Here is a 24,414-nt window from a genome sequence, read left to right as displayed (position 1 = left end):
TGTACTTGTTGCTACATGTTAGTCAATGTAAATAACTTGTAGAAATATTCACGAATACAAGTTAAAAATCACCACTACCATGATGTGGAAACATAATCCATTAAAAGCAAATGAGCAAATCCATACACAAAAGCAACTTTTCAAAGGCAAATGACTGAGCGCAATTCAGTCCTTATTTATGAGCCATACCCCTTTAGTTTTCGGTAGTGATTTTGAAATCATGTTTTTTTTTTTTTCAATTTGAAGTTTTTTTTTATTATTTTTTTATATTTTATATCATTTTAACATTCTAATACAATAAATAATTTTTTTTAAAAAATATATATTTAATATATTTTCAATTAAAAGATAATCTCTGCCAAACTTTATCTCTTTAATTTTTATTCCGATCCTTGGCGCTTTGTACGCGACCTCTCTGTACTGGGACCCACATTTGGACTTTCTTGAACCCCACTGTTGATGACGTGGAGTAATGATGTGGACAAAACTCTCATCATCAGCTTTCCCACGCCATCCACCTTGTTCCTTGGCGGCTATGTCGCATGGAGTTTTTTATATATTTATATATCTTTTGTTTTCAACAATTCTTTTAGCACTTTTGATGCCATGTATATATGCGTCCATAAGCACCTCCCCCTCCTCCTATCTACACCTAAATATTCTCTCTCATCTTTCTCCTTGATTTAGGCTTTAGCTATTATTAACCCAGAAAGCTCAAACATTTCTCTCGATCGATCCCAAAATCCTTGATTTGTTTATCTCTATCATGGCTAGTCAAGAAGAGGGTATCAAGCTCTTCGGAGCAACAATTACGCTGCATGACGGGCAAGTAATCAGAAAAGAAGATCAAAACAAAGAAAATCCAACCATTGACAAGAGGCCAGAGAAGATCATACAATGCCCTAGATGCAAGAGCATGGAGACCAAGTTTTGTTACTTCAACAACTACAATGTTAACCAGCCAAGACATTTCTGTAAGGGCTGCCAGAGGTACTGGACGGCAGGTGGGGCCCTTCGAAATGTTCCCGTTGGAGCCGGCCGCCGGAAAACTAAGCCACCTGGCCGGGGTGGTCCTGGTGGGTATTCAGAGGAGTGCTTGTTTGATGGCTCTGGTGGGGTGATTCACCAGTTTGAGCTAGAAGGAGTTGTTTTGGAGGAGTTGCACTTGGCAACCACCCATGGCGGTTTCCGTCAGGTCTTCCCCCTGAAGCGGCGGAGGAGCGGTGGCTCGGGTGGTCAAAACTGTTGGTGATCTTGACTTAACTCCTGTCTCCCAATTATTATCACGCGTGTATTATGTATAAAAAACCGGTTTTGCTCAAGAACCTAACTTTCTAATGGTAGTTCTATGTATGTATGTACATATTAACATCAGAACTTGATATTTTGTCTTCGATCTCTTATGTCTTCATCTGCAATTTCAATAAATAAGACCAAGTCTACAGAGAACAACAGAAACTGATAAATTACGTATTTCAAATGTTTTTGATTAATAAATAATATTATTCAATATCTTCTTATACCATAACCAAATCAATAAATCATGTAGCTAGTTGACTTATAATACCCATTAGGGATGTTTTCTCCATGTTGCAGCTCAACATGAAGATCAATGATCGCCCATACCTGGCTATGGAGAGATGCATATTAACTTGCTGATCATCACCATGGGGATTCCTGAGAAATATGAGCAGGTGATCAGGATCCATTTCACCAGAAGGCTATGATTCAATTTTAATCAAGTTTATTTTCACGAGGAATCAAAAAGATGCACGGCCAGCTAATCGCTACACGATAATGGAAGGAAGAAGGATGGACGGTGGTGCGACCATACATGAAACTTCATGGAAAAGGATGAAGCCTGCATCAATCTGAAGATATTGACTGTTATACATATCAAGAGAAAACTAATAACCGTATTAGTCATCAAAATGTAAGTTGCTAGGTTTTAACGATGACATGATAGGTGGTGACTTCACGCATGGAATGATTGAAAAAACAAACATTTAAAAGTTTTTTAAAACAAATTAAATATTAAATATTAAATATTCTTTATTTTTTATTTTTTTCAGATAATTTTTTTTATATTTTTTCGATTGTTTTGATTTGAAGCAATATTAATTTCATGTGCTATGCGACAACATCTTGGAAGTAGAGGGGCGTTGTTCAGCTCGATAGAGAACAATTTTTTTTTTTTTTTATGGGAACATGAAATATTGTTTATAAACTCTATGCTACCTAAGTGATTTTACCGAGGAAAGCTGATGAGTGTGATCACATTAAGAACATAAGATTCGGTACCTTCTCTTACTACTACTTCTCTAATGTAAATGAATCTTTTTTAATACTTTAATCTTAATTTGAAAGTAATTTAACTGCATTCATCAAATTAATTAATCAATTTGCAATGATTATATTTACTTTTATCGTCCCCATATATATATATATATATATATAAGATACGTCCTCCCGAAAAATTAAACATGAATGAGATTATAAGAAATAGAAAAATAAATGTTAGAGAGTAATTAATATAAGTCTCCCGTGATAAATTTTTTTATAATATTAGATTATTTTATCTAATTAAATTATAAAAATTAAACAAACGGTTAGTTCATCTTACCATTTTCAAGTTTAGAAAACTTTTTTCTTTAAAAAAATATATATCATAAAGTATTATAAAACTTTGGATAAACTTTTAAATGAAATTCATATGAAACATTAAGCTAGAAGCCAAATTGCTATTAATATTAAACATGGAGTAAATGATTGAAAATGGATAATGGTTTAGTACAGAGCAGTGTTATTAAACTTGGATAAGCCCTGCGGAATTGTTAAAAAACCGGCTGATAAAACGACCTGGTCAAACCCGGTTGACCTGGGCAACACCCTTTTTTTTTTTTTTAATGTGGGATTTGAAACCCATTAGTATATATATTCTATGTTTTCAAGAAAAAAATTATATTTCTTCAATGTGGGATAAAAAAACTTTTTGGTTTAAATACTTCAACTTATAAAAATAACATGATATCTTTTCAAAATGAGATTTGAAACCCTTTGTATATATACTTATGTTCCAAAAAAAAGTTATGTTTTTTTATATATATATATATATAGTCTATATTTGCATGTATTTTTTTTTTTTTTTTCATATGAAATATTAAAACTTTAAATATTTTTTTTAATTTTTCTAGATTGACCCATAAAACTTGGAACCCAACCCTTTAGCTAGGTCAACTCCCAAACCAGGTTAAATAACTATGGTACAAAAAAGGCACACGCTTTCATAATTTCATTCCACTCACCAATTTTGGAGGGCTAAGGAACTAAACCCTAGGATTTAGAGAATGATTAAATTTAATAAATTTAATTTGTTATTATATCTTATGTTTAGTATCCAATACGTTTCTATGTATCAAAGAGGAATCTCAACTAAAGAGTTAAGTTGTTAAAAAGAAGAATCCAACCAATAACTTTTTATTACTTTATAATACATATCTTTAAATCTTTAAATGAGCACTATTTGGTGCATAAATTTGAATAAAATAACCATTATCTTATATTTAATTTTATTGAAGAGAATAAGAATAATAAAATTCAAGTTTGTGACATCGTAATCATTAAAGCTTAATAGTATGTTAAATAATCATCTTAAATTAAAAAAAAAAAAAAAAAAAAAAACAAAACAAGCTAATAAGTGAAGTCTAATAAATAATTTTATATTATTCTTTAACACTACAAATTTAATTATTTCCAATTTATTCTTTATAAAATCATTCTTCAATCTATCATTTTTTTTTAGGTATTCTCATCCAAACTAAAGAATATACCATCATATAAGAAACTCAAAAGTAAGCTAATTTATCAAAACAACAACAACAATAATAAACATGAAGAAAAACCATTGTAATAAATCCTAAGGGGTGTAATTCAACTAATTAGGTTCTATGTTTGCTCTTTAGAGATCACAAGTTTGAGTCTCATAAATCTCAGGGTCACTAGATGCTTACATGGTCATTAACTTTAGAGCCTGTTGGATTAATCGAGGTGCACGCAAACTGATACGGATACTCATGTTAATAATAATAATAAAAAAAAACCATTGCAATAATGTGTGCACACATACAACTAGATCATAATGAATTCTTGAGGAAGTCTCTCCATCTTATTCTTCTAACTTGGTATTAGAGTATTTTTCACATGGCTTCTCCCTCTAATTCAAAGCATTCAAATCTTATATGTTCTCCTTCATTCTCTGCTTTATTTTTTTTTTCCTATTACTCTTTGATTTTGGGTGAAAAAAAAATATCAACAAAACACAATAATTGATATAAGATTGAAGAATAACATTATTGATAAAAAAAATTAATAATAAAAAAAAACAATCTTAAAGAGACCAAATCAAGAGAGACACACTCGATCTTGTAAAACAATACAATTCCTTCTTTCAATCAATAGTATAATACATTCAAACTAAATGTCAACCAAGGATGCTTATTTATTGGCACCCCATATACTAAGTTCTAATTGAAATGGAAAACGTAAGAAGACTTGAATATTACGTGTTATGTATAAAACTAAAGTTGCGAGGAAAATATTGTTTCTTACACCCGTTAGCATTATGGATATATATATATATATTGCATTTGACCCTTTTTTCATTAGGTTATTTTTTTAAAAAAAATTTAGTTCTTATATGATATATTTTATGGGGATTTAAAGTTGATAATTTATTTTAATTTGTTTTTTATATTATTATCGCAATATTAAAAAAACTACCTCAGCATCGTGGTATGGTCTATTTTTTAAAACATTTAGTTATATAAAAGATAATTTTAAAAAAACTAGATTATTAAATTTTGTGGAGTCAATGACCCGATTTGGGAGTTTGGCAAGGTAACTCTAGTTTTTATCGATTCACGAGTTTAGCAAGGTATTTTTTTTATTTTTTAATTGAACTTGATTATGTGATCGTTTATTTTTTTATCATATAGTTAAAAAAAAAAACATGTTATTAAATTTTAGAAAGTTCGTAGGCCTATTGACAAGTTTGGTGAGTTTAAATTTTTTTAAAAAAATTTAATTTTATCCTTCAATATTAAGACTGATTAAGAATTGAGTTTCATAATTTATTTCATTGTGTTTTCTATGAGATTATCATAGTCTTAAAAAAAATCTTAGTATTGGTTTGACACTTGATTTTCCAATTATTTATTTTTTGTTATCATATAGTTAAATAAACAATAGTTTAGAAAAAAAAAATATATTAATTCCAATGGAGTCCATTACCTAATTTGTAGGTTTGACGTGTTGACTCAAGTTATCTGATTTCACGAGTTTAGTAGGTTTACCCATCAAAACTGATATTTTTTTTTTTTAGTTTCTGATCCTTTAATTTTTCTAATTGTTTTTTTATTTATTTCACTCTTTTCAATATTAGATTAGTTGAGAAATTAAATTCATGGTTTATTTTTTTTCTACTTTCTATAAGGTTATCATGATCTCAAATAAATATTTTTTTTTTTTTAAGATTAGTGCTTGATTTTGCAAGTATCTAATGTTATCATAAAATTAAATAAAAATAATTTACAAAAATAACAAAGTTATTAAATTCATTGAGATTTATAACACAAGGTGATCAAGGTCAATCCAATATGGCATCTTCTCAAAATTAAAAAAAAAACAATTGTCATCTTAAATTTTTTTTAAAAAAGTAATGTCATATTTTTACCGGTCATCCAAATTGTATTTGGACTCATTAAATTAAATTATTCATTTTGGATCAACTTTCACATGGTTTAATTTACAACTCGAGATAGATAAGAAGTCGGATTGACGGATTTTAAGATCAAACAACTTGATTGAATTTAATGATAGTACTAAAAACAAATTTTATACTCTTAATATTTTTTTTAAGTTTAAAAGAAAAAAAAATCTGAACCGCGTAGCTGAGTCTATTTTTTTATATAATAATAATAATAATAAATGTACTTAAAAAATTTTCGTTGCGGGCCTCCATCATTACCCACATGTTGAGAACTCGACTTCAAAGAGTTTGTTTAAAGATGAAAGTCCAAAAGCTCAAGTTGTAATCATGAAATTTAGCCTCCAAAGTCCAAGTAGTGTAAAACTTTTGGACAATCATACCATTTAATCATAAATTCGAGTCCTCTTAATATTATTAAAAATTATAAAATTATTAATTTTTTTAAGATTAATTGAGATATACATAAACTAATTTAAATATTTATATTAATAATAATTAAAAAAAAAAAAAAAAACATCAAAAGCCATCACTAAAAACTCAATCTGCATCATTAGATGATAAATCCTTTATCTTGAAAATTAAATTAATATTCATGTCATTAGAAAAATTAAGTAACTAAGCGCTAGATCCACTTTTAGTCAAAGCAAGCTTCATCATTGACCAAATAAGTTCCTTAGGAGTTTTTATATAAAAAATAAAAATTATAAACACACACATGCATGTATGTCACTCTTAGACTCCAATTATTCCTATAATTTTTAGAATTTTCAATGTGAGGAGGTTAATTTTTTAAATTCTTAAATTCCCTTTCCTCACCTGCCACCACCATAGTTGAAGATGAATTGATCATGTATAGCTAGCTTTAAAAACAAGGAAGGAATGAGTTTGCTTTTAGCAATTTTCCATTAATATTTCTATTTGACTAACTACAAAAAGTAGTTTATTTTTTTATAATTTTATCTCCGTTCTTTCAAAACTTACACTACTTTATATTACTAGTGATCAATTGAATTTTTTAAATTGGATAAAATAATTAGATTACTCTCTCATATCAATAAACAAACTCAAATCAAACACTCTAACTTTCTAATACCAAAAAAACAAACTCATATAATAAAACCATAAAATTCAAGAAATCCGTATCATTAGTTTTGATCTTTTTTTTATTGATTTTAAAATAATAAAATTATCACAAACACTCTTTATTTTATTTTATTTTTTCACTATATCTCTATTTTTTTTAAAAATATATATAGTTTTTCATCAATTTTATAAATTTTATAACACTTTACAACACGCAAAAAAAAAAATCAAACAAAAAATTTAGATTATTTATTGAATCATCATTATATTTTAATTAATAATTAAAAAATTCTAATAATTAAATATTATAATTTTTCCTTCAAAATAAAAAAAAAAATCACTACCCACCACCCTCACCCATCTCTCATGTATTGCCTTGAATCGACTTGATATACCCAGAAAAATCCATACTCCACCTATATATATATATATATATAATCAACCCCTACAATGTTATACTAAAAAATTGAGAATATTGTCTCTCCAGGAAATAGCTTGCATAATATCATGCTCAATACTCATAACTTCATCTTTCAGTTGCTTTTGTGAAGATTCCTTAGCTAGAAGGTCCTTCTGCAAATTATCATCACCAAAACTTTAAGTTTCTCTATATTTCCACAGTTTCCACACCGTAACAAAATTGAAACTCCATCTATCTATGTCCTATGTCCCATGTCCAAAATCATTAATTAGACAGATTAATTAAAAGCGGAAACAAGGCGTGAAGAGAGAGAAGAGAAGAAATTAAAGACTTTTGTGAAGGATAAGTATTTAAAAGTACAAAACAATAGTAATTAAAAGAATAGAAATTAAAATATAAAAATAAATTGAATGATTGTTGTAAAATATTGCAAGTGCATACATTGAAACCGAGAGAGAGAGAGATAAAAAACAGAAATAAAAGAAGAAAAGTCAATTATCGTCAAACCACTGACAATTACTTTCCATGCATTGTCCAGTCAGATAAGACCGGGGTCTCTTTAGGAGTGCTTTTAAGCATTTTCGAAAAAAAATTTAATTTTTTTTTTAAAATTAATATATTTTTGATGTTTTCAAATCATTTTGATGTGCTGATCTCGAAAATAATTTTTAAAAAATAAAAAAAATATTTATTGACATGCTTTTTTTAAGTGAAAAACACTTTGAAAAGCAACAGCAACCACACTTCCAAACACCCTCACAATGACGAATCAACAAACATAAAAAAAAAGCTGGTTTTTCTCTACTGTGAACCACTGCACATACCATTTTAGTGCGTGTTTAGAAATATAGTTGTTATTATTTTTGAAAATGTTTTTCATTCATAAAAATATATGAATAATATTTTTTTTATTTTTTTAAAAATTATTTTTAAGATTATCACATTAAAATAATTTGAAAATATTAAAAATATATTAATTCAAAATAAAAAAAATCAAATTTTTTTAAAAATATTTTTAAAAAACACTTCTAAATAGCCTTTTAAAACAATATGGTGGCTCATTCGCTAGTACGTTTCATTGAACAAGTTGGCATCTTCTCTTCTTATTTATTTTTATTAAGAAAATTATCAAATTGCTTTTGGAATCGCGTGATTACTGCAAAAAAAATAATATGAAATGACGAATATGACCCCACAGCAAAGGCCTAAAATGTTTTGGTTCCAAGAGTAATAGAATAACTGCATTGTTTATGGTAAAAGGAAATTTCAGAAACACTTCAAGACCAAAATTAATTTTTTTTAAGGAAACTAAGTAATTTTACTATAAAATAAATTATGATCCAAATAATTATAGAATGACAAATAAATTATATAAAAAACTTTTTGACCCTCCAAAAACTAGTTCATTATTTTTAATTTTATTGAAAAGCAATAACATTAATTCACTATTATAATTCAGAAATGAATTTAAACATATTTTTCACGATGACTCTTCCACATGTTTGTTGTTCCTTGTAATGTATAGTGTGCACTCATGTGTGTACTTGTAGAGTACAATATGCTTCAAGAAACCCCGGCACGGCTGCCGATATCGTGCAGCAATTTCATCATTGTTGATTGATCCAGTAGCTCTAAAAGATTTATTTCCATGACTAGCAGTTCCACTGCTGCACTGAAACGACATTGGATTTGATTGGAAGTGTTCAAGGGAGGCCATCAATCTCTCAAAAAAGGAAAATAAATAATAAATAAATAATAATTCAATTTACCTAATCATGAATTTATTTTTTTAAAAATTATTAATTTAAATTTTATAAATTTTAGGATCATTAAAGATTTATATAATATTAACTTTAAAATTTATAAAATTAATCGAGATATATAAATTAATTCAATTATTAATATTAATAGAAAAAAAAAAAAAAAAAGTAGAGATCATTCAAAAGGAAAGAAGCACAAATACATTATCGTTATCCTTTCTGATCAAAAGTAGATTACTAATGTAGATGTCGTTATCCTTCTCTCTTGCTTTTAGCCATAAGAAAGCTTACAAAATTATGATTATGCAAATTGTGGAAGTTCTACAGAGTGTGAAAACGAATTCATAAATGCGATGAATCGCTTTAATATGTTTAAAAAATGGCTTTTGGTCTATTGCTCAAGGAATCAGGAATGTTTGCAACTAAAATTGAGGTCGAAAGTGTGAATTAATTAATAAGTGCACGATGCAGATCTTCAACAGTTGTTAAAAAGATGAAAAACCCTCGAACAAAGAAAAGAAATAATAATTATCAACTATATATAGTGATAAAAAAGAAAGAAGAAGGTTAACCAAAAATAGGATAATGTTGTCATAAGTTGATGTACTTTATATTTTGTATTTAAAAATTATATGGTGTTATAAAAGTTTTCTTAAAAATATTACTTCCTTAACTTATCCTAGAAATATTGAGACAAAAAATAGAAAAAGAGTGGGGCAAAAAAAGGAGAAAATTACCATAATACATAAATGATATTATAGAAAAAAATTGAAAGATAATAAATTTATGATAAATAAGAGAAAAAAAAAAGTCAAAGTCAAAATTCATAATAATATAATATCATAAAAAATAGTTGCATTAATGAACAATCAAATTAATCAATTCAATCAAATAAAATTTATCAGGTACCGAAAAAGATTGAGGGTTCATTTTCAAAAAAGATTATATATGGTTATCGACTGGGAATTAGCTAAAGAAAAAAGAGGGAAACTTGGTTTGACTATTGTAATTCATTCCAAATACTAAGAATTATTGCAAATGAAATAATAATCATACAAGGTATGTTGGACTTCCATTCTCTCGTATTTTTATAAATTACATTTTAAATACCTAATTAATATAAATTTAAAATTATATAAAAAAAACAAATATATCCTTATATATAACATAACAAAACACACAAATTACATATCAATTCACCCAAAAATGGATCGAATTTTCAACTTAGATTTCTTCTCATATATAATTTTGTTCTTTCTACTGTTGTGTTCGTTTGATAGAACTTCTCTTTTTTTTTTTTTTTTTTTCTGGGTTTTTATTTTGTTAAATGGGAGTGGAAGCTTCATGTTTCAACTCCTTTCTTTTCCCACAACAAGTCAAGTTTTTCGGTGATGTATCATGCTTCTTTTTTCAATCCCCACCAGGCATACTATCATCTCATCTCCCTCAATACAATGGCTTGTGGTGTTCCAAGCCCTTTTTCTTTTTATCTCACTATGGTAATTTGCAAGTTCGTGCTCTTTGTCATCATGGGTCCACTCAGAATCTGGTTCTCACAATTGGATTCTCCTCCATTTCTTGGAAATCAAGCGTGGTGAGAGTGAAGTGGCAATTTCTTGGGAGGAGAGAAAATGGCAAATGATTCGTAAAATGATTCCATATGAATTCGAATTGAGATTCCCATAACTCGAATTGGAATTGCGAGAATTGGAGGTGTAGCAGAAGAGTTTGAGTGGTTGGGCATTTAAGCAAATTTTATGATTTGGGATTTGCTGCTTGTGTTTGAAGTATTGGTTTGGTGGGTTTTAGGTTTAGTTTAGAAGAGTTGAAATGAAGTTTTGGTTTTGTTGATGTAAACTTATGTTGTGGATAGTTATAATAATTGTTTCTTTATTTAAATATATATTAAAATAATATTTTTTATATTTTTAATATTAGGACGGAGATTTAAAAACACTAAAGAAAAATTATTCTAAAATTAAAAAAAAAAAAAAAAAAAAAAAAAAAAACCTTTGGTTGAGGCCAAACACCCTTTAAAATTGTGTTTTATTATTTTATGGTCGACCCTTGTATTAATAAATAAAGTTGGGATTGTTAAATTGGTCATAAAAGGTTGGTGGAGCCATCACGAGAATAGAATTTGAGATCCATTGTTGTGCTCGTCTTTGATCCTTCACTACTAAACTTTGATGTTGAATACAAGTTGGTTTATGATTTTGCATCTAATCTTGAAAGATATGAATTTGAGATCCATTGTTGTGCTCGTCTTTGATCCTTCACTACTAAACTTTGATGTTGAATACAAGTTCGTCTGTAAATGGATCTTGGAAAGTTCTTGCTGAGATTTCTTTTAGCAAGATAAAGCTTTTTCCAAGGACAAGTATACATGTTAATAGCATTATTTATTGAAGTTTGTTCTAGCATGGGTAGAATTTTATTTTTTTTAATCTATTTATCTGTTAGGGTTTTATTAATTTTCTTTCAATTTAATGATAAAGTTATAAAATTATTGCAAGGATTTTTTTAGTTATTATTTTAAATATAATAGTAATCTTTTAATTTTTTCAAACTAATTTATTGACTTTTTCTTTATATGTTCTCTTATATTATACTTGATATTCAAATATAAATTATCACGCACATAAAAACTATTGGTTAGAAATTAAACTAAAATAATTAATTGAATATAACTTGATTGTAAATAAATTTTAAAAATTAATAATTAAAACATAATTTATATATATAATTATAATTCTAAATCTAAAAAAATCAAGTAAGAACTTGATGGAATAAGTTTTTAACATTACCTTGAAATAATACATATAATATTATTCAAGTAGTAAATTGATATTTAACCATTTTTAAGTTTTCTTATACCTCTTATTTTCTAGATAATGCACGATAACATTATAAAACACCTAAAAAAAAAAGTTAACTAAAAATATAACAATTCATTTTTCCTAAAAAGATTTAGAAAACATCTCACTAATAATTTATGTGAATTATCATTAAAAATTTGTAATTTATAAGAGCTTAACCTCAAAGCAATTATTTCAGGCTTTGATAAAGGTTTAGGAGCAAGCTAGGGGCAAAAAAAAAATATTGAAGTAGACAGAATAAAAGCATAAATATATTATGGAGAAGCAGTTTTTTTATATTTCATCATCAATTCAATTATTTTACATCTTTCAACTAGTGCCCTACCTTGTGGTACTTGAGAGCTACAAGCTAGCAGCAATATACATGGAGGATTCTTGTTGCTTTAGGCTGTCTGCAACATGAGAGATCACCCCGGTGCCAGCATTATGAAACCATTCATTTTTCACCTGAAATGTGAAAAAAAAAAAAAAAAAAAGAAGTTAAATCAAGAAGGGAACCAGCAAAGTAAAGTTATCATAACCCAAAACAAAAATGGCGACAGTACATGTATGTTGTTATGAGCAAAGAAGGGCCAGAATGCTGAGTGAAAGCTGACATCAACTTTTTTCCATCCCAACCTCTGCAAGCCACTTATCATTTCCTCTGTTAACATACTGAAAGCAATCATTACTCTTGTCATGGGACAACGAACAGATAATTCAAAGATATTGAATGGGGAGGAACTCTTAAATGCCACGTATGGTTTTACCTTCCATGAGTTCATGGTACTCGACTGTATTTTTCACGCTGGGCTCGTTCTGTGCTGCCTCCTTTGCTTTGGCAGCTTCTGGAGGAAAATGGGGGCCGTCGGAAGAAACTGGGGGACAATATTCAACATCTACAACGTGCTTGTAACCATCCAAAGATCGCATGGGAGGCTGTCAATTTAGAAATGTCAAAACGATGCAGAAACATTAGAAATCTATCTTAACACTGATATTTGTTTATCCAAATAATTATCCATTGCTGCTCTTTCTAGCTTGAAAGCTACAGTAACATGTAGCATTTGGAATTAGTGATTTCCAAGAAGCAAGACGGTTTCTTACATTTAGATTAATTCCTTTTCTTAGACTTCCAAAAGATTTTTCACATGTTCTCACTTCTGATCCTCAAGCACTCAGAATTCACGAGGAAAAAAAAATATTTCCAGGACATGGCACTAGGAATCCGAGGCCACTGCTACCTAATTTGCACCCTATTTTTTTTTTTTTTTACATATTTACTACTCAAGAGTAGCCAGATCCTGAAGCACTCGATATTTCACTTACAAAAGAACTTCCCTTGAAAACAAACTCTCAAATACTTCCCTTCCAACCTTAATGTAACCTTAATGATCAATTTACATGTTTATTGAGCAGAACCAAAGCCTCCCTGCATCTTATTTCTACTCAAGTCTTCAGAGGTCATATTAGAAGAGTTATGCTAAAAGAATACATTTCAAAGTAATCTTGAGCTCAAAGTTCCTAGAAATGTTGCTTTAATTGGACACGTCCAAGAGAAAGTTATCCATACCCAATTCTAGTTCTTTGCAGCAATGTATGAATTCTATACTGCACCGCTAATTCCACAAAGGTAGTAACTCTAGCTAGACATGGCTGTTGTAGAATCCCTACTTGCCTATTATGATTTTCCTGACATACAGTTTTATCCCAAGACTTGTAAAATATCTCAGTGAAAAAGTTGATAATTTCTCATAAAAAGAAAATGAACAAAATGCAGGAACCGTGAACATCTGATAACATGATGATTTTGACTATGAAAACAAGTCAACTGATTCATAAAAACAGATAACAGGTTTGAAGTGAAGAGAATAATCAACATCAGCATTTCTTCTTGAAAAATGAATATGACGGACACAAACTCACTCCAATTTCTACAAGGACACTCGGCCTTACTTATTATGCTTGCACTCATAATGATAAAGCAACTCATAGATAACAGCATTTAATTTATATATTATGTTTTAACTTGAATGGTATCTTTAATTATGCAGTCAAAGATTGTTAACAATAGTTGTGTCAAACAAAGTAAATAAGAACTATCAACTCACCGTGACAAGTTCCATCTCTCTCCTTATGGAGGATGTACGCCAACCAACCATATCTAGTTAATGTCAAGGAAGCTGAGCAAATGCCGAGAAATAAGACAGCTAAATGTGCAAAATAGAAGATGGCATGTACTAGGATACGATCATACGATACATTTGCATAAAGAATACGACATCTAAATGCACCAAGAGCAGATCTGGAGAGAAAAAAAGCAAGAACCATTTAAGAACCATTAGGTTACGCAGGCAGAAAAAGGAATTGTTGTCTCCAATCACAATGACATTTTTCCACTTACAAAAACTTCCCATCTTCAGAGTCTGATGTCATTCTCAGAAGAAGAGATGGCTTGTTAGGTTTACCATCAGTGAGAAACAGTTGACTGCCAGTTCTACCCACAATAATAGGAGCTATTGGAAGAGCAAGTTTCTCTAAGATGGGAATACCCAATAGAAATGGAAGCTGAAAAGAAAACAAAAATAGCTAAACGAACTACACTTTGTGAATGCTAAGCAAATACCAATTATGTGAGGAAAAACATTATAACATACAGATAATAGCTGTCCATTCTGTAGGAGAATTAAAATTAACATATTCAAAGAAGATAATAAAAGATTATTGACAGTAAAGAAAATCATTTAAGTTCAGCTTATGTTGCATTGTTTTTAATCCTAAACTGTACTGCAAATGACTGACACTGGTGCAAACAACCAATAAACATCCAAACCATAGTGTTGCAAACAACCAAAAAAGAAAATTTAGATTTATGTTTATCAAGAATCATTCATAAGATAATGTAAGATAACTTGAAAAAAAAAAAGAGCTTAAGGTAATAGGTGATGCAATGGAGCCCAGATTCGTCAATATTGTATGATCACTACATGGTACTACAACTAAATATTAAGAACCAGTGTCCAGAACAAACCTGCTTTCTGCCTCTCACCCCAAGATGTGGAGTTGCCAAGGTAATAAAATTAATTGGTTCCAACCCGGCAATCATACCTCGTCTTGAGGAACAAGCTGTATTTGAATTAGGCAGCGAAGTATCAGCAGCCACATCAATGGATTGGCCAGTATTTACAGCAATTTCTGAATAAAGCACAGAAATAGCATATCTTGCAAACAAGCCACCTAGAGAATGGGCTAAAAAGGAAATCCTTTTCAGGCTATCTCTCTTCTGTACAACTCGCATAACCTGTTCATAAAATTGATAAGGAGGAAAATCATTGAATATGCAGCACCTCCATTCCCAACAAGCCAAGAACCTACTCGAAACTACCAAAAGTGAAAACTTAATAAATATATTTTGCAAAGATGTCAGTACTCACTTCATCTGCAAGTCGCTTTCCTGCTCCATCAATCCCAGAGAATGTTTTAGTGTAGGTGTTACACGAACTTGCTGCAGAAAGACAAAAAAACAATAAATTTCAACTGACCAGATTCCCAGCGTAACTCTGACTAATTGTATAATAAATACAGATTTGATAACAGTATTCATGTAAAAACAAAAGTCATTAGTTGAAAAAATAAGATATCAGATTTGCAGAAAACTCTGACCACATGCATGCCTCTGATAACTGAACAGACATCAAGTACTTCAACACGGTGTCAAAGCCACTCTACTTTGGTGACAAAAACATTTCAATCTATCATCCCCTAATTTGGTGTTTGTGGATGCTCAAAATTTTCTTCATCTTTCTGATTATTTTCTACACCATTTATCAACTTCCAAAAACAATATCGAAATACACAATGGTTAGGCATGTAAGAAAGGAGAGATCACCAGAATAAGGGATGAACATACCATATATTAGAAAGTTTTTTCCCAAGCGTCTTTTTAACTCTGCTTCCACGTATGTCCAGTCACTTGGACTGCATTTGTGAATGATATCAATTTAGTACTTGTTAAGAATTAAAAGCCAAAAAGAAATGTTACCACTAAATTATAGCGACTGGGTATATTTACTTGGTGAACTGTGTTTGGTCAACATATACCTAGCCAAAATGCCATGTACGAGAACAAGAAGATGATCAGGTTCACTTTTCCCATTCATTGCGCCGCTGGATGATGAAAATCTTCCTTTAGTGGCAGTATTCGTAGCTTGAGATTTAATGCCTTGGGGTTTCCAGTTATTATTTACACCTGCAAAAGATTATCTAATATCCTCAAGGACAGTTGAACGTACATGAATACATACAGAATTGCAAAAAAAAAACAGAAGAAAACCAGAGCATATTTGCTTATTAGACACACACACACAAAGAAAATGCACGCAGACGCAACAAACCTGTTTGTGCATGCAAGAGATAAGTTAAGCAGGCCAGGTTATACTAACAGAGATATTCAACAACGTTTCAACAAACAGAGGCTTAGAAAAATAATAGCAGCTATTCATAAATTGCCAATATAATGTGTGATCGCTTATTATTGAAAAAAAAAAATTGTTTTTGGAAGTTAATCGTGCCTAATTTTTCCAGAAGGACATAATAATCCCGTATACTGAGCTTGTGCTTAGGATACCTAAATTACAGATGGTAGATTTCTCTTGAGACGACAGTATGCTGAGCTATTGAGAGGTCGAATCTGGTGATGTTACCAAGACATTTAAGACCAATGGGATTTATTTTGGATGGACAGCATGCCTAGATCAAACACCCACACCTAAGTTTGACTCTTTTAATTCTCTTCTGTAACTGTCCTCTCTACAGTAGAGTGGCTATGTAATTTATTTTCAAATTCAATAGGGGACCGATCAACACACTTTGATAAACTAGTTCAGTTTAAATGGAAGGCATGTAATAGTTAAGACGAAACAAAAAGCTGTTTGTGGGCGATTTTTGTCTCTCCTGACAATGGAATTTGGTCCCTGACAGTTTTTCTCTCCAAGTCTGTACCTTCTCTACATCCCCCCCAACCATTCCATTTTTGTGCAGAATTTATAACGCTAGAGCAAGAAAACTTGCATGAAAAATAATAATAATAATAATAATAATCCTGGCATGAAGCTATATGAGGCTCAATACAAGCAAAATCAATACCCAAAAAGTCAAGAAGAGAAAAGAAAAATCCAGTGATTTCTTTCAACATAACAGAGGGAGGGAGGAGCATAAGAGCAGTATCCCACAATCCTATAGCAAAAGCCTAAATCAACTCAATCTCGCAATTATCCAAACCTTCACAAATACCCAATTGAGGTTAATTAATAATTACAATTTTAATAATAATAATAATAATGGCTGCTGGAATTCAGAAATAAAAAGAAGAGTTGTTAGAAATACCAACCAGAAGAAGAGAAGTTCAATCCGTGGTGGGAGGAAGAAGAAGAAGAAGAAGCGGAAGAAGAAGAACCTACACCTACACCTACACCTCCACTTCTTACATTAAAATTACAATTATTACTAAATCTTGGAGAAGGAGAATATCCATATCGAGCAGCTTGGAATAACGATGCCGAAGAAGCTGTTGCCATCTGCAATGCCCTTGCTTCTTTATATGTGTATATTCCCACCTTTACGGCACGCCCTATCAGCTCAGCTATACAGAGAGAGAAACGTGGCCGAAATTTTCCAAAATTCCCGGTTCCCAATGTTCCGCTGCCATTATCGTCAACATCATGATGATGATGATGGTATCGCCAGGCCCATACGTATGGATTGGATCCCCATGTCTGAGTTGAGATTAGATTGCTTCTTTTGTATCTATTAGGCCCACAAAACAAGAATAAATTAATGTGAGTCGAAGATGTTTATCATTTGTTCTAGCCAATGGGGTTCTGCCAATTGTATGACTTGAATCACTTGATGTTCAGATAGATACAGATTTGATAAAAAAACAAAAAATATATAAATTATCGATTCATCTAAACAACTCGAATTATCTAGTTTAAACTAAGGGAGTGCTTATAATTATTTTAAATAAAGTTTTTTTAAAAAATTATATTTTATTTTTTTTAATTAGTTCATGTTAAAAATAATTTTAAAAAAATAAAAATAAAATATTATTTTAATACAAATCAAAAGGCAATTTGAAAAACAATTATTACTATATTTTTAAATATTATCTAAAAATAATATTTTATTGTTTTATTTTTTTAATATAAATAAAACTAGATTTAGTTAATTTAATTTAATTAATTAAATTTCATCAAGTCAATATTTTATTATTATTACAATCTGAACTCTAGGTTTTTAAATTAATTTTTGATAAGGTATGAATCCATTTATCATGCCAAATTATTAATACTTATTAATTTTGGCGAACACATTTCTTTTCCATTTTCTTAAGAAAAAAATATTTTTCATTTTAACTGATTTATTTATATTAGTCATTTCAACGTAGAGCAAGGAACAATTATCTTTTGCTAATTTTAGCACCATGTGAGATATTTCAGAATGGAAGCAAAATATTCCACGTTAGAGTAGATATTTTAAGCATACATTAATATATAAGTATTATTCAAACAGACTCCTCTGGAAATTCAACCTTTTTCCATTGGGTTATAGGGTAGCTGTCTTAAATTGCATTAAAACATAAAAAACAAAACCTTGAGTATGAGGTTACTTGACGGAAAAAGACTTTCGAATATCAAACTAGTAAATTATATTTTTTTATTATATTATAATATAAATAGCAAATTATACTATATTTTAAAAAAGACATTTAACAGGTGTTGAGGACGTAAACTTATTATATTATATACATAAATTATTTGTATTATAAACGACACTGTAATATCTAAAAGGATTTTTTTTTTTATATAAGTTAAAAAGTGTTATTTGGTCTGGTTTAATTGTGAAATCCAATGCTATTAGATCTGGCTAAGCTCCTAAATATTTCTAATTTTATTTTTTTCTTTAGATTTTTTACTTTTCTCTTATTTAATTGTTTTCACATAGTAAAGTATTTTTATATCATCATCATCTTCAAATAAAGTATTTTATATAATAGTATCATTAACGGCATATAGCATAGCAGTGCTTAGTACACCAGCAACTAATTTTTTCTCCTTTAATTTTTTTTTTCTTAAGATATTTTCAATTTTTTTTCTTTTTTAATTTTTTTTTCTTTGCTTTGATTGAATTTTTTTTATACTATAGAAAAAAGAATTAATTAATATGATTTTTTATATATATATTGTATAAAAATTAGGTGATAATAATTTTATTTTTAATTTCAAACAACTTTTTTATTTGAAGAAAATATCCTACATATAATGAAGTGAAGCAAGAGTCAAATAATTAGTTTATTTATGTAATTTATAGTATAGGTAAAGGTAAATACATCAGTTTTCTATAAAAAGAAAGAAGAAAAAGAAAAAGAAGAAACTTTTGGTTTCACAAGATCTATAAGCAGTCTGCAAATTATATAGTCGTACGTGCTCTGTTCAACTCGATCGAAAGATAAAACTCCGAAGAATACCATAGAAAGAATTGGATTGAAACTTGAAAGACAGAAAGAGGCATGGATCTAAAAAAAATATATGGCTAAAAGAAAACAATTACCCTATCTTTATATGGACTCTAAAAAAATTCAGTGTTTCTTGAATAAAAGGGGCAAGACCCAATTACCCTTGCTTCAAGTGCAGTTACATTAATATACAATCTCAATCTGGTTGAAACCCTTCACGAGCCTAAAATATCCAAAAAAAAGTCGACACATGTTTACACTGTAGACCGAGCCCAAGCAATTGGGGCCTCAAAGCCCCTATAAATTATTCCAAGGAATCTTCATCTAAAATCTAACTAGTTAAATGGTTTGCCCTATGCTGACCAACTTTTTTCTCATAAAAAAAATATTAAAACTATTTAAAATTCTAGAACATTAGATTCTTCTACAAAGAAAGATCTAAAAGCCTTGAATCCAACATTGTAGTCAGACACAACACTCTTGGACATGACATTGCAGCCGCACCTAACACTCTTAGGTTTGACTGCAACTATAGGCCTAAGAGTCTTGGGTCTAGATGCATCGCTAAGCTGAATAATGTTGGGTCTGGTTGCAACGCTAGACCCAACAGTAATAATAATAATATTTAACTTATCTGATCCAAGTTCTTATAGTTTTTAATTTCTTAAAAAAAATTATAGTTTTTTTTATAGTAATAATATATTTTTTTCAAATTTATTAATGATAATAATAATAGTTTTACCTTTCAAATCAAATCTATGGTATTTTTCAATATGTATAATATTTGTTTTCAAATTTATTAATTATAATAAAAATAACAAAATTTATAATATAAAATAATAATATCTTTCATATTAATAATAATATTAAACTTGCATGACCAAAGTTTAAGTGTGTTTAGTTGCAACACTATGTCTAGAGCTTTAGGCCACTCATAAACGCTAGACCCAAGAGCTTTAAGTCTAGCTGTAATATTGGACCCATTAGACTTAAGGCAGAATGTCGAACCAAAGAACCATGAGGCAGGTAAGGCTACAATATCCAAGGGACTTGGGTCTGCGCCATGCCACACCTAAACAACTTGGATTAGGCGTTCTTTTTCAGCCCTAAGTTTATTGAATCTATAAGGGGATACTAGACCCAAGTTAATAATAATAATAATAATAATTGATTTTACCTTTCAAATCAAATCTATGTTTTTTTTCTTCAATAATAATAATACTTACTTCAAATTTAATAATATTTATAATACTAATAATAATATTAAACTTCTCTGACTCAAGTTTTTGTAGTTTTTAATCGCTTCAAATAAAATTTATGGTTTTTTCTTCGATATTAATATTTTTTTAAAAAAGCATTATTAATGATAATAATAATAATAATAATAATATTCATATTTATATTCATATTCATATTAAACTTGCCTAAATTCTTATAGTTTTTAATCACTTCAAATCAATTTATAATTTTTCTTCAATACTAATAATATTTTATTTCAAATTTAATAATAATAATAATAATAATAATAATAATAATAATTTTTAATTTTACTCCTCAAATCAAATCATGGTTGTTTTTCCATATTAATATATATTTTTTTCAAATTTATTAATTATTATATTAATAATATTAATTATAATAAAAATAATAATATAAAATGCATCACATGAAAAAAAACAACCCCACCCATGCTGCATGTTTAACATGTTTATGTGGCAAAGATAAATCTATCATTAAACTACTTTAATCTACAATAATCTATATCTAGGTAAACTACTGTATAATATATAAGGAATTAACTTTACTGTATCATAAAATTTCATTCAAGACAGCTAAAATACATCTTTTATACAAAATGATAAGAAAATTCAAAGACATTGTTCAAGTCATGCCATTACATGATGGAGCAAGCATGGGGATTTTCATCACTGAACATGGCACTAGCCTCTTCATCAAAAATGGTGGCATAAGGTGGCTTTTGATAGCAACCAAACTCCTCGTCATTGTAGCCATGCTTGTGGTAGTTGTACGAAGAGGTAGGCATTCTTGTATAGTGATTAGCTACTTTTGTTTCGTGATATTGCTTCTGGTAATAGTATTGCTGGTTGAAGTTGTAGGATTCTGGATTGTAAGGGTATGGCCATAGCTCTGCTCTTCTTCCTGTCTTCCTCACTGCTTTAAGAACCTTTCTCTGGTCTGCCCATCCCATCACTGTTACTTTCTGCATAGCCATGTCTATATCGATGTCATCCACTCCTGTGAAGCAAACAAAAACCATGTTTAACCATACACACACACGAGAAACAATCAAAACACTTGAAATGAACGCATCATAAAATACCATCTAGCTTTCGAATAGCCTTCCTTATCTTGGTCTCGCAGCCAGCACAATCCATATGCACTCGCATCTCTGTGATCTGAAACATGAAAACAATGGCTTAGCTTGGTCTGCATCAAAACCAAATACGACGAAGAAGAACGACAGTAGTTTAATGGAGTTCATACTATAATAGATGAAGCACTAAATCGACATATAGTTAACCCTTTTGACGATATTGCATGCTAGCTAGGCCAGAATCTACCTTTTATTTTAGCCATATGAGCTAGATTATATAAGAACACTGCTGTTATCAAATAAAGGAGTAGCATGCGGTTGTGCGACTCTAATAGTTATTTGATGAACAGCATGCACGTTTTACAATGGCCAACACAACCATTAGCTAGCTAGAAAAAGGACAGGTAACAAGAATATAGATAGCATTTGTCAAGACAGAGGGAAGAACACATCATGCAAGGTAAAGAGAAGGATATGTATAGAAATTAAGCAAGAGAAAGAGATCTTACAGTCATCTTGGGGGCTTAGGAAATCTTAGAAATCTAGCTCTTGTTGTTTTTTTATATCTTGAACTCTGAGTATGTATGAGGATACGGAGAATGATTTGAGAAGTGCGTGATCTATATATAGAGAGAGCGCAGGAAGCATCGTCTCATTTGCTCGTTTCTGCTTGGGAGGCAAGGCATGAAAGAGCGATGAGAAAGAATATGACATATATACGAACGCCCCACAGACCTGTTCTTGTTTCTTTCTTCAAGTTGCTTCTAAGCGACAAAACTTGAACAAAAAATCTGCGGAAAATGCATAGCAGCTGCTTATATGTCAGATTGCAGCTCCTACTATTTTCTCAAGCCATAAAAATTAAAATACTAGAAATTAAGAGATATTCTCGTATTACTAATAATTAAATGCATTGTGTGGAATCTAAACTTAGATTCAAGCTTATATTACCATTATATTTCTCACACGTCAAAGGTTCCTTGTAAGTATGGATATCTGATTACTTTTTACGTGATAAGCCAGATATCAAAATTCCTAGAAATACTTTTCTTCTTAACGAAGGATACAAAATCTTCTTATTGGCTAAGGATCATATTACTTGTTTAATTAATTAACTATTTATTAATAATATTCCAGATTTTGCCTGGAACCCATGAATCTTTTTGGCATAATTAGAAACCGCGTAGGATGTCAAAATTAATGCGTTTGAAGAAAATAAATGGCGACTCGGGCTAATTGCGGCGGCATGAATGAAATGGTAGCGTAAAAATGAGCTTTCATATGCTACCTCCAAGCTCAATCCTACCTACCTTCCTATATTGCTCGATCTTTCAACTGTTAAACCAAGGCTGGCTTAGCCTGAAGCTGGGCTGGCCTAAATGATGTTTAGTTTGTTAATTACTATCTTGTAGGTCCAATCAAGAGCTAGAAAAGCAACTTACAGCTCAATAATCAACAAATGTGCTGGTTAATTAACAATTAATAACAATATTAAAAGGTGTAATTTAACTTATAGACATGCTCTAATAAGTAATTTAATTTTTAAAAATTATCAGTTCGAGTCTAATAAATTTCAGAATATTATTAACGGTTTATTTAATTATTAATTTTAAGAGCCATTGAATTAACCAAAATACATACAAAAAAAATAATGGCTGATGAAAGAGCGTTCAAGTCGGTGCAAATGCAGGGTAAGATACTCGGCAATGACCTCGTTGGAAATTGCTGTCAATCCGCTGCCGTCATTGGCTCGATAATGATTTGTGGGCAAGTTGGCCAGAGAAAAACGAAAGCTTTCCTGTCCTAATATTGAAGAGACTATGATATAAATATTGATTTAATAATAAGGCAGCGCTTATCCATCACCTTTTGCAATTTCCAGGCAGCCATCCGATGGTGTCTTAGGTTTATAAATCTTATAAAAATTGTAGCAGCTTTAATCAGTACTATATATTATACAGAACAATTTTCTTTTCATTACTATATACTACATTGACAAAAAAAATAAAAAAATTGAGAGAAGTAATCATTCTCATATCCTATACAACGAGAATATTTAAGGAAATGGATAGACAAATTCCAACTCACAAATTAATCGGAGAACTTGATTAATGATATTTGATCACAAAAGGATCGATGGATGACTCATTTTCAATTTTCTTTGTATAATTAATATTGTACTCATTGGATTAGGGATTACATTCCCAACTCCATAATTTGCAATTTTATCTTTTGAAGTTGTTAAATGATTAGGATTCCTCATGATTTTACTAGATTGTTAGAAGTAATTTTAAAGACCTCGCTATCTGAAGATAGTTGAATTATTCAAGTCTTATGATTCTTTACTTTATATTCATATATTTTAAATTTGCGATTACTTCCTTGAATATTTGAAATTTTTTGGTGGGTTAACCACTTAATAAAAAAGAAAACTCCTTAGTGCATGATTACTACTTTTAAGATAATAATAAAAAAAATTAACTGGTTATGAGTATAATTTTTAAACTTGGTTTCATAATCGATCTAATTCAAAATTCGAGTTATAGGTTTTGATTGGGTTAATGAATTTTAATCAGGTTATTTCGGATTGACTCTTATTTTTATATATATATATATATATAAAATCAAGTGATGTTTGTTAAAAAGATAAATAAACAGTCGATGAGTTGCAACCTGA

The 24,414-nt window shown here is 29.7% G+C and overlaps 3 protein-coding genes across 5 annotated transcripts; 1 reads left to right on the top strand and 2 right to left on the bottom strand.

Moving 5' to 3' along the window:
* The first annotated feature begins 600 nt into the window (after positions 1–600).
* Positions 601–2,055, top strand: LOC118051900 (dof zinc finger protein DOF1.5). 3 transcript variants are annotated; one of them, XM_035062674.2, is made up of 2 exons: positions 601–1,244; positions 1,597–2,055. In XM_035062674.2, exons 1-2 carry the CDS (start codon positions 767–769, stop codon positions 1,614–1,616), a joined length of 498 nt encoding a protein of 165 aa, XP_034918565.1. In that variant the 5' UTR covers positions 601–766; the 3' UTR covers positions 1,617–2,055. The 3 variants fall into 3 exon arrangements, with proteins under 3 accessions (XP_034918565.1, XP_034918564.1, XP_034918566.1); XM_035062673.2 differs by having other exon boundaries at positions 1,575–2,055; XM_035062675.2 differs by having other exon boundaries at positions 601–1,248.
* A 10,084-nt stretch (positions 2,056–12,139) lies between these two features.
* On the bottom strand, positions 12,140–17,739 carry LOC118051791 (uncharacterized). The gene is made up of 11 exons (XM_035062511.1): positions 17,279–17,739; positions 15,991–16,138; positions 15,800–15,867; positions 15,324–15,394; positions 14,921–15,190; positions 14,294–14,457; positions 14,139–14,194; positions 14,001–14,053; positions 12,660–12,828; positions 12,456–12,553; positions 12,140–12,357 (listed from the first exon to the last, which is right to left on the bottom strand). Exons 1-11 carry the CDS (start codon positions 17,463–17,465, stop codon positions 12,253–12,255), a joined length of 1,389 nt encoding a protein of 462 aa, XP_034918402.1. The 5' UTR covers positions 17,466–17,739; the 3' UTR covers positions 12,140–12,252.
* Positions 17,740–21,223: 3,484 nt separating this feature from the next.
* Positions 21,224–22,371, bottom strand: LOC118051806 (heavy metal-associated isoprenylated plant protein 28). Its single transcript, XM_035062529.2, has 3 exons — positions 22,247–22,371; positions 21,744–21,819; positions 21,224–21,658 (listed from the first exon to the last, which is right to left on the bottom strand). The coding sequence occupies exons 1-3, from the start codon at positions 22,250–22,252 to the stop codon at positions 21,297–21,299; spliced, it is 444 nt and encodes a 147-aa protein (XP_034918420.1). The 5' UTR covers positions 22,253–22,371; the 3' UTR covers positions 21,224–21,296.
* Between the last annotated feature and the right edge of the window lie 2,043 nt (positions 22,372–24,414).

The sequence above is a fragment of the Populus alba genome, chromosome 11 (genome assembly GCF_005239225.2).
Source record: "Populus alba chromosome 11, ASM523922v2, whole genome shotgun sequence".
NCBI classification, from domain to species: domain Eukaryota; kingdom Viridiplantae; phylum Streptophyta; class Magnoliopsida; order Malpighiales; family Salicaceae; genus Populus; species Populus alba.
The sequence above is the reverse complement of the archived record's forward strand: the minus strand, read 5'-3'. Positions and strand labels throughout refer to the sequence as shown.

Excerpts from the sequence above, each read along its gene's own strand:
- LOC118051806 (XM_035062529.2), bottom strand. Across the intron at positions 21,659-21,743 it reads GGCTATTCGAAAGCTAGATG|GAGTGGATGACATCGATATA; the intron begins GTATTTTATGAT and ends TTTGCTTCACAG.
- LOC118051900 (XM_035062673.2), top strand. The coding sequence starts at position 767 with ATGGCTAGTCAAGAAGAGGGTATCAAGCTCTTCGGAGCAACAATTACG. Across the intron at positions 1,245-1,574 it reads TGGCTCGGGTGGTCAAAACT|GGATGTTTTCTCCATGTTGC; the intron begins GTTGGTGATCTT and ends AATACCCATTAG.
- LOC118051791 (XM_035062511.1), bottom strand. The coding sequence starts at position 17,465 with ATGGCAACAGCTTCTTCGGCATCGTTATTCCAAGCTGCTCGATATGGA. Across the intron at positions 14,054-14,138 it reads TGCAAATGTATCGTATGATC|ATATGGTTGGTTGGCGTACA; the intron begins GTATCCTAGTAC and ends GACATTAACTAG. Across the intron at positions 12,829-14,000 it reads GAGAGATGGAACTTGTCACG|CCTCCCATGCGATCTTTGGA; the intron begins GTGAGTTGATAG and ends CTAAATTGACAG.